Here is a 15,419-nt window from a genome sequence, read left to right on the forward strand (position 1 = left end):
ATTAACTATTTTACTTGAAAAAAACATCTAAGGTATGATAATATTTTTAAAAAGAAACTGAAATTGACATTTTTTATTTATTATGGAGGATAAATGTTTTTTTTCCCTATATTCTACAAAACAACACAATAGAAAAAAACAGTCTGCTAAAGGCACGTGAAATAGACAAGACACTTTAACTTACTGGCACATTCTTTCAAGCCCATGGCTTTATGGACGATCACATGCAGGAAGCCATACAGACCAGGAGATTCCTCATCTGGAAGAGACAAGAAACACTTAGTAAGTGTGTGTTTGAGAGATAGGGAAATGAGTGAATTTATGAAGTGTCCAACTCCATGCTTTAGTCATCTTTCAGCATCTCCCTCTTTAATCTACCCACAATCCTCCATTCCAATGCCTATTAGTGGCAGATAACAGATAAAAAAATAAAATAAAATAAAACATATGGAAGTGTCTAGTCTACCACATGCTGCTAAAACATATAATCATGCAGCGTGCGCCGGCACATTTGCACATGCAATTCTTGAGTGCGCGCCGCTAGCACAGCATAACGGCTGATTGGACAGTGGTGTAAATGTTTCTGAGTTTTACTAACATAGCCTGACAACATCTCATCTCACGGCAGTTCACTGTTGTTCAATTGAAGCTCCCTCATCGTCACCTAACGTTGATGCGCATCTGAAAAGTGTCCTGTTTGTTGTGGTCGTAAAGAGACAGTTCTATATAAACGCAGCGTTTTACTTTATGTTTTTAAAAAAAGTTTTTTTATTTTTGATATTTTATATATGGTGGTTTGAGGAGTAGCATCACGTGAGGGGGGATAAAAATAATTCAGCAGAGGCATGGATACACAGACCAAAAGGGGGGAAATATCAGTTTAAATGCTTCCATTTGTTTTAATATATTATAAAATGAAAACAAACTGAAACATTTAAACAGTTCTGATAGCTAAGTATTTTTAAGAAAAGTGAATGTTAACTCTTTTATAGTTATTTAAACATCCCTGAAATCCACAGCACCACCACACACACAAATCTATTTAAACAGAGGTATATGTGACCAGTCATGGAAAGTAGGGACACAAGTCGGTTCTGGGGCATTTTGAGTTATTCACAGATTCTGAAAGTGTAGTCTCCAAGCGTTCCAACAATGTGTAACACATGAAAATCTGATAATATTTGGAGAAGTTGTGGCCATTTGAAGGTAGGCACTCAAGAAAGCTCTATAGGGAGGAAAACGCCTCTAAAGTTGCAGTTCTCACCTGCTGGGAGTGACAATAGGGCTCATTTACATCTCATTTAGATAAGCCATACCCCCTGTAAAGCTGCATGGACCGCATACTATTAATAATAAAGGATACTAACTGAACTAACAGAGGCCAGAGATCACCAACTATGGCTATTCAAAAAACTTTTCAAGACAATAAATACACGATTGAGATGATGAATGCATTTATTGACTGAATTTGCATCTGAATAGCGCTGGCTCCGTGGGCATGGCCGCATTAGCGGATAATGAGCTGAATCACGGGCGTTTGACATGGCTCTCTTTCCATACAGATTACATTAACACAGAAGGTTTGTTTTCGTTTTGACTTACACGATTTAAAACTTGACATTTCAACGTTTTTTCAGACATAAGTATAATTTTTTTGTGATTAGTATTCACTAAGTTACAGTTCATTTTCTGAGAAGTATCAGATTGGACCACGTTCAGAGAGAGACGAGAGATCACGCATCAACACAAATAAAAGAAGACATTCTATAGTTTCAATTGATATATTACTTATGTCTCTATGACAAAAAATGACGGAGCATTTTAAGTCTGTTTTGCTGCAATGTGAAAAAAATCCTGCAAAAAACGCTGGCGTGTTACCCGACTCCAGAGAGGTAATGTCTTATTATGCCGCTTTCACCGTCGCTCAGATCGTCTTCAGAATCAGTGAGAGCTTGTTCATAAGCATCCGGCTTGTCGAAGAAGTACTTCAAAACATTTTCGGTGTAACGGCCACGGTTCTTCATTGAATTTTGATATCAGCTAGAGCCGGCCAGGGCACTGCATAATAAATAGCCACGCTTCCCAGTATGGAAATACACACAGACAATAACACGCCCCTACTGCGTGCTAGAATCTCCGAAAAACAAGCCGATTTCAACCTCAAAATGTACGGTCCTAACTCTATAGCGACAATAACTCTATAGCGGTTGTCCAGAGCACTGTAATTGTTTCTCATTTAAACTACTACAGTCAAATGGATTTCCCCACACATGATTTTCATGTCTGTTCTCTGCGCGGCAATTATTTTTTCTGCACGGCCGCGGCTTCAGAAGTGCATGGTCGCGCACGCGCGCAGCTTAGAGAGAACATTGCATCAAAGCAACTGCAACCATGAGTAATTAAAGATATTTTTAAATAATTTTAGTCACAACAGCTCATCATAAAGACAAATCACTAGCAATATGATTTAATTGCTTATTACTTTTGACAAATAGGTGACGCTGTTGATTTGGTGTGGTCAGTTTGGGGCAGATCGGACATTGTATGCCTGAGTTACAACAACTTCCGAACTTCATCAGGCCACCACAGACGAAAACTCAAGATCTTCACAATTTAACGTTGCAAAGGCCTTTAGATTAGACTGAACAAATATGATGTTGATCTTAAATGGAACACCCTAAGTGTCATGATCACCATCTGTTCCTGTCAGTTCCCGGACTACATCTCCCATCATCCTCTCTGCCACTCACCTGCACACACTTAACACTAATCACTAATCACCACACCCAGCTGCAGCTCATTACCAGGACTATAAAAGACTCTTACACACATCACCTCACTGCTAGGTCTTGTTTTCCCTGTGTGACATTTCCAAGCGTTATTATTCTGTTTCCCTGTCTGTTCTGGTTCCTGTTGCTGATCCCTGTCTGGTTCTACAGTTCTGTGATTGTTAGCTGCCTGCCTTTTGACCACTGCCTGTTTCCTGACTACGATTCTGCCTGTCTCTGATGTTCCTGTTCGCCCCTTTTGACCATGCCTGTACGACCACGCTCAACATTTAATAAAGCTTTGCATGTGGATCTTACTCTGAGTCCCGCCTACGTTGCAGAAGACCTAGCCACACCAAGATCCAGCAGCTTTGTTGGGCGTCCTAGTCCCAGCATGGATCCTGCAACACATCTGGTCAACTGCACCCTGGAGGTTCATATCCAGAAATTCCTGGACATTGCCCATTTTTCTGATTTACCGGACTGTGCCCTCATTGACTTTTTTGCTTATGGACTAAATGAACCTCTTAAGGGTTATTTAATCGCCAATGGTCCCCGAGGGACATTTATGGAATTCTTGGACTTTGCCCTGCTTACCGTTGGTTCACGTTTTACTGTGGGTGTCGCGGGGAAATGCGACACCGTAGTAAACCACGTAATGGCCGCCGCTTCAGCATCAGAGAACACTCACAAAATGGCGGGCACTACGACTTCACATCACGTCTCCGCTGATCGCCCAGAGTCACGTCACGTCTCCGCTGATCGCCCAGAGTCACGTCACGTCTCCGCTGATCGCCCAGAGTCACGTAACGTCTCCGCTGATCGCCCAGAGTCACGTCACGTCTCCGCTGATCGCCCAGAGTCACGTCACGTCGCTGGTCCTGTCCGAGAGCGGAGAGGATTGTTGTTCAGTGTGAACGATCCTCCACTGATTTCAGCACGAGCGGCTGGTATTCCCAAGCATACACCAGCCGCTTTGCTCTCAAGCCCGCCGGCCGCGTCGCACTCAAGCTCGTCTGTTTCAACGCACTCAAGCTCGTCTGTTTCAACGCACTCAAGCTCGTCTGTTTCAACGCACTCAAGCTCGTCTGTTTCAACGCACTCAAGCTCGTCTGTTTCAACGCACTCAAGCTCGTCTGTTTCAACGCACTCAAGCTCGTCTGTTTCCTTGATATGGCCACTGAGCACCCTTGGCCAGCCCTGCCGCCTGCCCTGCCGCCGCCCAAGCGTTTTGCCCTGCTGGCGCCACCCAGGCCTTCTGTCCACGAACCCACTAAGGACCCTGCTGAAATCCCCAAGAACTTTTTGGGGGGGGCAGTATACCCAAGGGTGGGGAGCTTGTGGGTGGGGACCATGCCCGGCCACCTTTGGTTTGCAACTTGTTGTGGTCACTAATGGACTCTGACCCACCATGGACATCTTTGGACTCTGTCCCGCGGTGGCTGCCCAAGCCTCCTGACCCGCCGTGGCCGCCCTTGGCTCCTGACCCGCTGTGGCCGCCCTTGGCTCCTGACCAGCCGTGGCCGCCCGAGGCTCTTGACCTGCCGTGGCTGCCCGAGCCACCTGACCCGCCGTAGCCGCCCGAGCCACCTGACCTGCCGTGGCCGCCTGAGCCTCCTGACCCGCCGTGGCTGCCCGAGGCTCCTGGACCTGCATTGGGGACCCCGTTCCTGTCTGCATGCAGGTCTCCAATGCACCCACCCTCCCTCCCTAGCTGTTCCTTTTACGCCGCGAGGACGCGCCTTCCGGGAGGGGGGCGTTATGTCATGATCACCGTCTGTTCCTGTCAGTTCCCGGACTACATCTCCCATCATCCTCTCTGCCACTCACCTGCACACACTTAACACTAATCACTAATCACCACACCCAGCTGCAGCTCATTACCAGGACTATAAAAGACTCTTATACACATCACTCTGATGTTCCTGTTCGCCCCGTTTGACCATGCCTGTACGACCACGCTCAACATTTAATAAAGCTTTGCATGTGGATCTTACTCTGAGTCCCGCCTACGTTACACTAAGTCCTTGGTCACTCGGAAAACACAATGGAGCTGATATATTTATTTATTTTAATAAATTTTTATATGTGCCATTCTATAGGCCTGTGTGTATGCTTGAGCTGTTGGAGAAAATATTAAAAATGACACAAACGAAAGTGATAATACAATAAACTATAACAGTAAGTTTAAGGTAGCTACAAGTATTATACATTTAAATGTCAAATTAACTCCAATATTATACACTAGTGTAGTGTGGGGGTAAATTAAGCGCATTTTGTTGCATTGTGGTCTATGGATCTGCCTAGAGTAGATTCGTTCCCTTGGTCAAAATTGAGGGGTCAAGGGTCTGTCCAAATAAACTTCCCTCACTCACTTGAAGTTGAAAACACTTCAAAATGGTGGCAAGGAATCTTTTGAAGGGAAGTGCTTAGGAAAGTCACAAAGTGTATGTCTAAAAGTGCAGTTAAACGCAGCTTAGGTCCAAAGATCCTTGAAGAGTATGTGAATGGAATAACAGTTCTCAAAGGGAAAGAAGACACCTGGTGTATTCCAAACCACTGTGCTCATCAGTAAGAATGTGAGCAGCTGGTGAGTGAGTTTATGTTTGTTGTAATTTGAACAGTTCTATTCTAATATATCCTGTCTGTGTGGCCCATTTCTGTGCTGGACTGGTGATAGTAAATATCAGGCTATCTGACTAGCATTGCTTTCAGTACTGAAAAAGCCAATCAGTCGTCAGTAATGTAAAGTCAGATTGACTAGAAATATGATTGACTCCAAGTATACATGTGATGTCATCCACCAGTTGCAAGACCAAGTGTTTATGATACACTGATGAAGAACTCTGTAAATTAGTGCTGGTAGAAAGAATGCAGATGTCAGAGCAAATGAAAAGTGTCACATAACTGAAAGTCTACAGCTACCTTAACTAAAACCATGAGTTTGGATATCCATGCCAAAAGAGTTTAACATGTGAAATGGGTTAAAAAAACATGATTAATGAAAACAATATTTATGGTAAGCCCCAGAGAATGTGAGGATTCATATGGACTTAAAGGCTCTCGTCCTGAGAGGAAACCTGCTATATGTGAAGGGTCTTCAGGCCCACAGAACCAGTCATCACTTCAGGGTGGCCTTGACCGACCCTCACGCACACAGAGTGGCCTATTGTATTAATATTAGAAACAGTGGGTGGCAGTGCTCAAGTTGCAGTCTCTCTTTCTCTATGTTTATTTAGCAGGAAGTGAACAAAGAAGCTCTTTGAACCTACACCACCTGATCAGAACAACACATGAGAGAGAAAAAAATCATGGACCTGATGGTGTATGTGGACATGTTATCATAATCTTCTAGTCCAAAAGAAAGAATCAAATGCCATCTCATTATTCAGTCCATAAGCAGTTTGATTAAACACAGATACAATCAATGATGATTCAACCTTCCAGCATGTTAAAGACAGTTAGGATTAGGAACCACTGAGTTTTGTTCTTGCATGTTAAGCAAGAATGTTTGAACTTCCATTTACCATATTTAATCTGTTCTACGAGTGTTGATCAATGTTTCTTTAGGCATCTTTACACAGCCAAGTTAAAGGGTTAGTTCACCCAAAAATGAAAATTCTGTCATTTATTACCTACCCTCATGCCGTTCCACACCCGTAAGACCTTCGTTAATCTTCGGAACACAAATTAAGATATTTTAGTTGAAATCCGATGGCTCCGTGAGGCCTCCATAGGAAGCAATGACACTTCCTCTCTCAAGATCCATAAAGGTAAAAACATATTTAAATCGGTTCATGTGAGTACAGTGGCTCAATATTATAACGTGACGAGAATATTTTAACGACTTATTTAGTGATGGCCGATTTCAAAACACTGCATCGGAGCACAAATGAATCAGTGTATCGAATCTGCTGTTCGGAGCACCAAAGTCACGTGATTTCAGCCGTTTGCGGTTTGACACGAGATCTGAATCATGATTTGTCACACTGATTAATTTGTGCTCTGATGCTTCATAAAGCAGTGTTTTGAAATCGGCCATCACTAAATAAGTCGTTATTTAGGTTTTTTTTGGCGCTCCAAAAATATTCTCGTTGCTTTATAATATTAATTTTGAACCACGGTACTCACATGAACTGATTTAAATATGTTTTTAGTACCTTTATGGATCTTGAGAGGGCCTCTCAGAGTTTATGGGCCTCACAGAGCCATCGGATTTCAACTACAACATCTTAATTTGTGTTCTGAAGATTAACGAAGTTCTTATAGGCGTGGAACAGCATGAGGGTAAGTAATAAATGACAGAATTTTCATTTTTGGGTGAACTAATCCTTTAAAGGTGCCCTAAAATCAAAAATTTTATTTACCTTGGCATAGTTGAATAACAAGAGTTCAGTACATGGAAATGACAAAGTGAGTCTCAAACACCATTGTTTCCTCCTTCTTGTGTAAATCTCATTTGTTTAAAAGACCTCCGAAGAACAGGCGAATCTCAACATAATATGTACCCCAATATTTGTATATGTCAGCTCATGTTCAAGGCATTACACAAGGGCAGCCAGTATTAACGTATGGATCTGTGCACAGCTGAATCATCAGACTAGGTAAGCAAGCAAGAACAATAGTGAAAAATGGCAGATAGAGTGATAATAACTGACATGATCCATGATTACATTATATTTTTAGAGATATTTGGGGGTTTAGGGTTTCAGGTAGGCCTACATTAGGGTTTATTTAACGACAGCAATTGAATAAAAAAATATACAAATAAAACATATATATATACTGGTTCTTATTAAAGCTACAAAAGTTATTCAGTCATGTGCAGTGAGTGATTTTCTCTTTGTTTTTTGTTGTTTGATTAACATTAAGCACACAGTCGGAAGCAGGTTTTTTAGGCTGCTGTCACTTTAAGAGCTGCACAGATCGAATATACTGTTACACGCACACATTTAACTATTTAGTCCAATTAATCATAACTGACTGTGTTTATGACAATACACACCAAGATGGGCTGAACTGAATTTGGGATCACGCGCTGTCTGAGAGGCGGCCTTTTTTGCACGTGAGTACTTCGTTTATTGCATTTAAAAACAATAAGCATGTCACATGTATGTAACAGTCAAGTGTCCAGTCTACTATCTGCATTGACCTAAAACTTGGACTTTTTGTAATCTTTTGGAGTATTAAAATTTTGCAGTATTGTAAGTCATTGCAATATGTACATGTGCGATATTTCAATAATTTCGATATATTGTGCAGCCCTAATATTTTTATTAAATTATTTAATGAAATTAAATAAAAAAATTAACTGAAATTTGAAGAAATTCAAAAGTTCAAGACAATAAAAGGAAAATTTGTCAAGATAAACTTTTATAGCTGAAAGGTTGGGTAGGCAATTGTTTTATAAACACTTTTGTTATACTGGTTGAAACTCTTCTCATCCTGATATCTTCTATTATTGATTGTTGTTTAAATATTAAAACATGTACATATCTCTTCTGTGGAAATCTCAGGACCAAAAAATGTTTGTCCAATCACTGCATTTGATCCGAATGCAATGATATGATGTCCTATCTGTCTGTCAACATACGTATTTCCATATCTCTGTTCACCCTGCTCGCGCAGACATCACATGTCATTAGTGTGTTGTAGACACAATCAACGGGTGCAGTAAACAAAGAGCAGTCATCTTTTGCAGTTCCTTCTGAACCAAAACAATAAGCTTATGCTGCATTCACACCATGTCATAACCGTAATTATGAGATGGCAATCCCTAACGTTCTACACGGAGCTGTTTACATCCTCAGACTCGGATTTATGCGTTTCTATGTCAACACTATCAATGCAGAAATTAATCTGCAGCAGTAAGGTGGTACAAGTAAAAGCTCTGAAAGTTGTTTACATTCATTATTAATGTAATATTATGTGCTTTGAGACATGAGGTAGACATGAGGTTTTCTTAATGGTAAGTCATGTTAATAAAGGGTATACAAATGTTAGTAACACATCAGTGATATGTTGAAATAGTGTACACTTTACAATAAGGTTAACAAATTCCATTAATGAATGCTTTGTTAATGGTAAGTCATGTTAATAAAGGGTCTACAAATGTTATTGACACATCAGTTAATGTTGAAATAGTGTACACTTTACAATAAGGTTCACACAAATTCCAATAATAAATGAATTATCTTTACAGCCCAAATCAATGCCTTATTAATAAATAATGCTGATAAGATACACAATGGCATTTTACCTTTAGGGTAAAATGGTGAGTTAGAAATGTTCACCCTTAGTGTGTCAAATGTTAACTACTTGTGCTGTTAACATGAATAGATTTATTTATATGTGCGTGAGTTAACATTAACAAACATTAACTAATACATTAACTAATGTTAACTAATACAACCTAATTGTAAAGTGTTACCGAAAAAAGGTAAACTATATTATCGAAATGCAATATATTAAAAGCTGGATATATAATACATCCTACTTTACTTGCATACATATACTATATTCACATTAAGCAATATATATAAAATCATGGGTGAATGATTGTTTATATCGTCACAAAAAAATGTAAACTGTATTATAATACAACTCTATATATAACGTTGGATATATACAGTACTGTGCAAAGGTCTTAGGCCACCATTAGATATTGTTTTAGCAATAATATAATGACCATATATAATTTTTCTCAGTCTCTTTATTAGAATATAACCAGAAAATACAGGAAATGTGTATACAGGGAAAAAAAGAATAAAGAAAAAAACACCTATAGGCTAATGTGGCAAGTCTAAGTGACCTTCCCTTACACTTGCAGGAACCTGGCACTCTTAAACCTAAATGGAAAAGAAAAGGACTTGAAGGCCAAGAAAACTTTCAAAATCTGATGAGAACTTTCTCAGAGTTTCTTCTTTGAGAAACTGGAAGAAGTCCAGGTGGTCACACTTAATACTGATGGCCAAAGTCTCAAAACACGAGCTGGACAGTATTTCTGTGCCAAATACATTCCTTCAGAGTTCATACATGTTTTGAAAAGCTTTTTCGAGTATGGCCCTGTATTATGTAATAAAGGGCGGAATTCCTTGTATGGGCACTTCTTGGGGAAGAGCGCGCGGACATCAACCAGAGCAAGAGAGCAAGAGCACGCCCATCAACGTACTTCGCTCAGGTTATGCAAATTGTCGTCAGCGCTGCACAGATCTTGCTCAAGAAAGATTTGTCACTTTGTTTTTAGACCACGAAATCAACTATGTCACTAAAGAAGTGTGTTTTTAGTTGTGAGGGAAAGATAACTTTGCTTCCCAAAGAAACCAGCGTTAAGTGAACAGTGGAGCTAAGAGATTTCTGCTCACGCATTACATTGATGCGCTCTTGACATTTGTCATTAAAATAATCATAGAAACCACCTTAAATTAACTATTGAAAGTTGCAATCAATTTTTTATTGGTTAAAATGAATGGAGAATATCTTGTGTTTTTCCTCAGGATCAGCGCTTATGGTTTTATAAACAAGGGCCAGTTCGACGCTGGATTTACGGAGCAGTCCCAGCGATAAAAGATCCCGGTCATGAGTCGGAACCGCAGGTAGTAAGTAAAACTGCATCAAATGTCTGTTTTGTTGGCAATCGGCACGTAAGTGCATATAATGTAAACAACACAAACGTATAGTGAATCAAAAGTTATCCAGGGATGTGATGGTGTATGTGTTTAAACACATTTGTTTAGCTGACCATCGATAGCTTGCAGACGATTGCTACGCAAAAGCTGTGTGTGCTTGTGACTCTTTAGCTTCGCCCAAGGCACACCTCCAGGTGCTCGGCTGTTTTCGGAAAGACTCGGTTCAGCGTATCTGTCTTTTATAAATATGATAAAACTAAAGACTCTTAGGAAATATGAAGGATGCTATACTACTCTATAGGTACTCAAGATTAACATGAGATTGACAGAAATTGTGTGTGTTATGTACCTTTTAAAGAAGCCATTTTTTTTTCTGATTTTTTTTTTTTTGGTACATATTTCCTGTTTGTATCTTAAAGGGGCTCTATGTAAGATTTTTACTTTTATAAGGCATAAAAATACCCCAATATGTTTGCAGATATTTAGGAAACATGCTAAGTTCACCTACTAGTTTCTCTAATAGTATTTCGACATCGCAGGTTGCCAGTTGGCGGAAAACAAAGTGTATCTACTTGACCTAAAAAGCCTCTGCATCCATCTAAATATCTCTATGAACAACAGCATATTAAAACAATAAATCAACTCATCAGCTTAAAATGTTTAAGTCTCCTCAGCTTTCATTGTCAGTTGCGCTAACCATTGTTGCTGGCAACCCGCGTCTTTGAATGAGGGGGCGGGCCAAACAGCATTTTTAATTTGGACTGCAGTACCTATTTTGAACACTGGGTGTCATTCCTACATAGAGCCCCTTTAATAAAGAGAAAATAAATATGGATGGTCATTAAAACATTTATACTTATACTTAAGCCTAAGACTTTTGCACAGTCCTTAAATTTCCAACTTTATTCGCATACAAAGAGTTCACTGAGCAAATCTCAGCTGCCTGATATTAATATATTATTAACAATAACAACATGATTTTCTATTAAAGGTGCCCAAGAACATGTTTTCAAAAGATGAAATATAAGTCTTAGGTGTCCCCTGAAGGTGTCTGTGAAGATTCAGCTCAAAATACCCCATAGTTTTTTTTTTATTAATTTTTTTAACTGCCTATTTTGGGGCATCATTATAAACGCGCCGATTTATGCAGCGTGGCCCCTTTAAATCTCGTGCTCCCTGCCCCCAGAGCTCGTGCATGCCTTAAACAGCTATAAACAAAGTTCACACAGCTAATATAACCCTCAAAATGGATCTTTACAAAGTGTTCGTCATGCAACATGTCTAATCGCGTAAGTAGAGTATTTGGACGTTTACATTTGATTCTGCATGAGTTTGATTGTGCTCCATGACTAACAGCTAATGTTACACTGTTGGAGAGATTTATAAAGAATGAAGTTGTGTTTATGAATTATACAGACTGTGTTTAAAAAATGTAAATAACGACAGTCTTGTCTCCGTGAATACAGTAATAAACGATGGTAATTTTAACCACATTTAACAGTACATTGGCAACATGCTAACGAAACATTTAGAAAGACAGTTTACAAAATCACTAAAAATATCATGTTATCATGGATCATGTCAGTTATTATTGCTCCATCTGCCATTTTTCGCTATTCTCCTTGCTTGCTTACCTAGTCTGATGATTCAGCTGTGCACAGATCCAGACATTTATACTGGCTGCCCTTGTCTAATGCCTTTCATAATGTTGGGAACATGGGCTGGCATATGCAAATATTACATATATTATGTAACAGTTGGTGTTATTTTGAGATTCGCCTGTTCTTCAGAGGTCTTTTAAACAAATGATATTTATATAAGAAGAAGGAAACAATGGCGTTTGAGACTCACTGTATGTCATTTCCATGTACTGAGCTCTTGTTATTCAGCTATGCCGGGGTAAATTCAATTTTTGAATCTAGGGCACCTTTAAGATTCTCTGAAACAATGTGTATTCTGAAAAGAGCTATATAAATAAATTTGACTTGGGGTTGTGTTACAGTGATTTTATCATGGGATAAGCAGGTTTTAGAAGAGGATTAATGCATTTCATTGCTAAATGAACCCATTTGGACTTCACTGGGATGGAAAGAGAAAGAGAGGAATGAAGAAACAGAGGTAGTGAATATAAATAAAAACTATTGTGATGAGGAAAGAGAAAGAGAGGAATGAAGAAACAGGGGTAGTGAATATATATAAAAACTACTGTGATGAGGAGCTGAAGACATCTAACTGGAAACAGAAGGGAAAGAAACACTGGAATAGAGGATAAATATCTCAGACAAATGAGATATATGAAAAACTAATACAATTACATGTATTTCTGGACATCTGATATCAACTGAAATTGATATCACTGACATATTCAGACAGCATTTGCATTTGACCCCTCTATATATAACTGAAGCAAAACACTGTATCAGAGAGCAGAGAGATAAATGTGAAAATGTGTGTCTCTTACCATCTTTGTTGCTGGTGACAGGAATGTTGTGGACAGTTCTGAGTTTGAAGCAGGAGCCGGTTAACACTTGCAGTTCTACTGAACTCAACACACATGGCTGCAGGTCTGAAACACACACACACACACACACTGAGCGCTACACATCAGTTTTATTATTGCTAACTGTAACTAAAACTATTAAAACATTTTTGTTCATAGAAATAAAGCCAATTTTTTTTTTTTTTTTTTTTAAAGTATTAGATGAAAAACCTACACTAAACGAAAATTCTAAATGTTGCCTTGGCAAATATCTGAAATAAGTTCAAGTTGATTCACTAAAATTACTAACTGGAAATAAATGAAAAACTGAACTAAAATTAAAACAGAAATAAAAAAAATAAAATAAAATTTAAATAATAATATAAAAAGGTAAAAAAAAGCACATAACATAAATACCTGCAAACTCCAAAGTGGTGAAAAAGTGACATGTTTACAAAGTAAATAGTAGTAGGGGGTTCTGGGGTCATTTTCCCCCAGGATAATTTTTTTGTGATTTTAACATATAAACTAAGCATTCTGCTGCACTCTCACAAGAAAATAAATGGAAAAAACAACATTTGCTTCAAGTAAAAAAAAAAAAAAAAAAAAAAATTACACTAGGGCTGGCATTGACACAAATTTCACAAATGGATTCGATTTTGATTCAGAAGCTTGCAAAAATAACTCTGGTGATGTCTAAACCAATCTTTCATACCTTAGAAAGCACTTTGGTCTGATGTGAACAGGTGCTGGTGGTGTGTTGAATATTTTATTGGCACAGTTTGGTCCCTTTAGTACCAATTGAGCATCATTTAAACCTCACATCATACCTGATTGCTGCTGACCATATCTGACCATATCGTTGCTGTGCCTGTGACCCAGAAGAATTACCCTACTCTGTGTAGCTGTCCAAGAGAAATTTAGACATCACCAGAGTGAATTTTAGGAGCATTAGACATGGTATGGGCGGGGTGCTTTCTAGCATTTGAAAGAGGGGTTTAAACATCAGAGTTATTTTTGGGAATAGAAATTATTATAAATAACACTCATTAGCATCCAGATGGACTTCACATAATTGATGCATAAACAACAACCAGTTCGTTTGTCTTTTTAATACATTTTGAGAGCAGCAGTGGCAGTGTGCCGATTTTTGTTTGTTGACATTCAAGTGGTTCTGATGATCGAGCACCTGCTCTAAGTTGTACTGGGATGTGCGCATTCTACTTTCTTCTCTAAACCACAACCAGAACAATAAAAAGAGAAAAACATATAACCATACTGATAGAGCAAACAATAATCACGGACAGCATGTCTAAGATTATTTCTATGAGTAAAGCAACCTGCTGCAAAGCACCGCTCATTTGCGGCGCCACTTTTCAGCACTTCAACGTCACCCCACTCACAATCAGGTGCACTCGCGCCAGGCACATTTTCTGTGAAGCGTTCTAACCATACATATCTATGGTTCTAATTATGTAATGGCTCTATGACGGAAGCGCATAATCTCCAGGAACATTGACATCTCTCTGTTCTTACTCCACTTCATTTGCCTATAAATGCCTCACTCTTAATATCTCTGCTGCCGCCATGTTTCCATCACCTGGCCCGCCTTGTCGCAATGATTGACAGGGCGGGGACCTGATTGGTTCGGAATGCATTTTCAAATCCACACTGCATTTTGCTACATTCATTATGGGACATTTAATGAAAATGTAATCGCAAGTGTCTTAACTGTGAGTGTAAATGCAATTAAGAAAAATAACATTTAAAAGATAATTTTGCTACCATTTTTGCTTGAACATGTTAAACAATTTCTGTAATACATTTTCTTATTAATTTTGCAACTTGTAAAACGTTAAAATATATTTAAATTATAGGTTAAATGTAGTGCAGGAAATAGCAAATGTGAATTATATTACTGAATTTGAATTATCATTTTGCTCCAAACATTGCAAAATGTAGGAAGGATGGATTGTGTCATTTTGTAATAGATGATTTGATATTGTATGGGAGAATAATCTGATCTTTTTGTAATATAACAAGTCATCTGACCTTTCTTCAGCAGTTTCTGAATGCTTTCCCTCCATTCTGACCTCTCATAATCTGAGGACAACAGGAACAGGTGGTTCTGGAGAGAGAAAGAGACAGTGAGTTAAAGCATAGGTCTTCAACCCTGCTCTTAGGACCCACTATCCTGCAAAGTTTATTTCCAACCTGCTTCATCATGTCTACATGTGTATTTTCAAGCAATCCTGAAGTTTAATTAGCTGGTCCAGGTGTGTTTGATTAGGGCGGAGCTAAACTCTGCAGGACAGTGGGTCCCCAAGAGCAGGGTTGAAGACCTCTGCTTTAAAAAATAACAATGGCTCCCCCTACTGGAAAGCTATAAACAGCAGAAGCACAACATTTAGTGGAAAACATTCATGTGTCATGTGTAACATCAAGTGTTAAAGAGATAGAATATCTGAAAGATCATGTCAAATAAACATCACACTATCTTCTCACAAAAAACAGTGTTGTAAATCAGACTGTTGTGCGATGTGG

General features: G+C 39.0%; 1 protein-coding gene across 4 annotated transcripts in view; it reads right to left on the reverse strand.

Annotated features, from left to right (window-relative positions):
* The window catches only part of abr (ABR activator of RhoGEF and GTPase), a 372,538-nt gene that overhangs the window by 123,467 nt on the left and 233,652 nt on the right, over positions 1-15,419 (reverse strand). For all 4 annotated transcript variants that reach the window (XM_067405883.1, XM_067405885.1, XM_067405884.1 and 1 more), the window contains 3 exons: positions 14,928-15,003; positions 12,858-12,962; positions 185-259 (listed from right to left, as the gene is read on the reverse strand). In XM_067405883.1, the coding sequence (XP_067261984.1) occupies positions 185-259; positions 12,858-12,962; positions 14,928-15,003 (256 nt within the window). The remainder of the gene's footprint in view (positions 1-184; positions 260-12,857; positions 12,963-14,927; positions 15,004-15,419) is intronic.

Source organism: Chanodichthys erythropterus, chromosome 13 (assembly GCF_024489055.1).
Source record: "Chanodichthys erythropterus isolate Z2021 chromosome 13, ASM2448905v1, whole genome shotgun sequence".
NCBI classification, from domain to species: Eukaryota; Metazoa; Chordata; class Actinopteri; order Cypriniformes; family Xenocyprididae; genus Chanodichthys; species Chanodichthys erythropterus.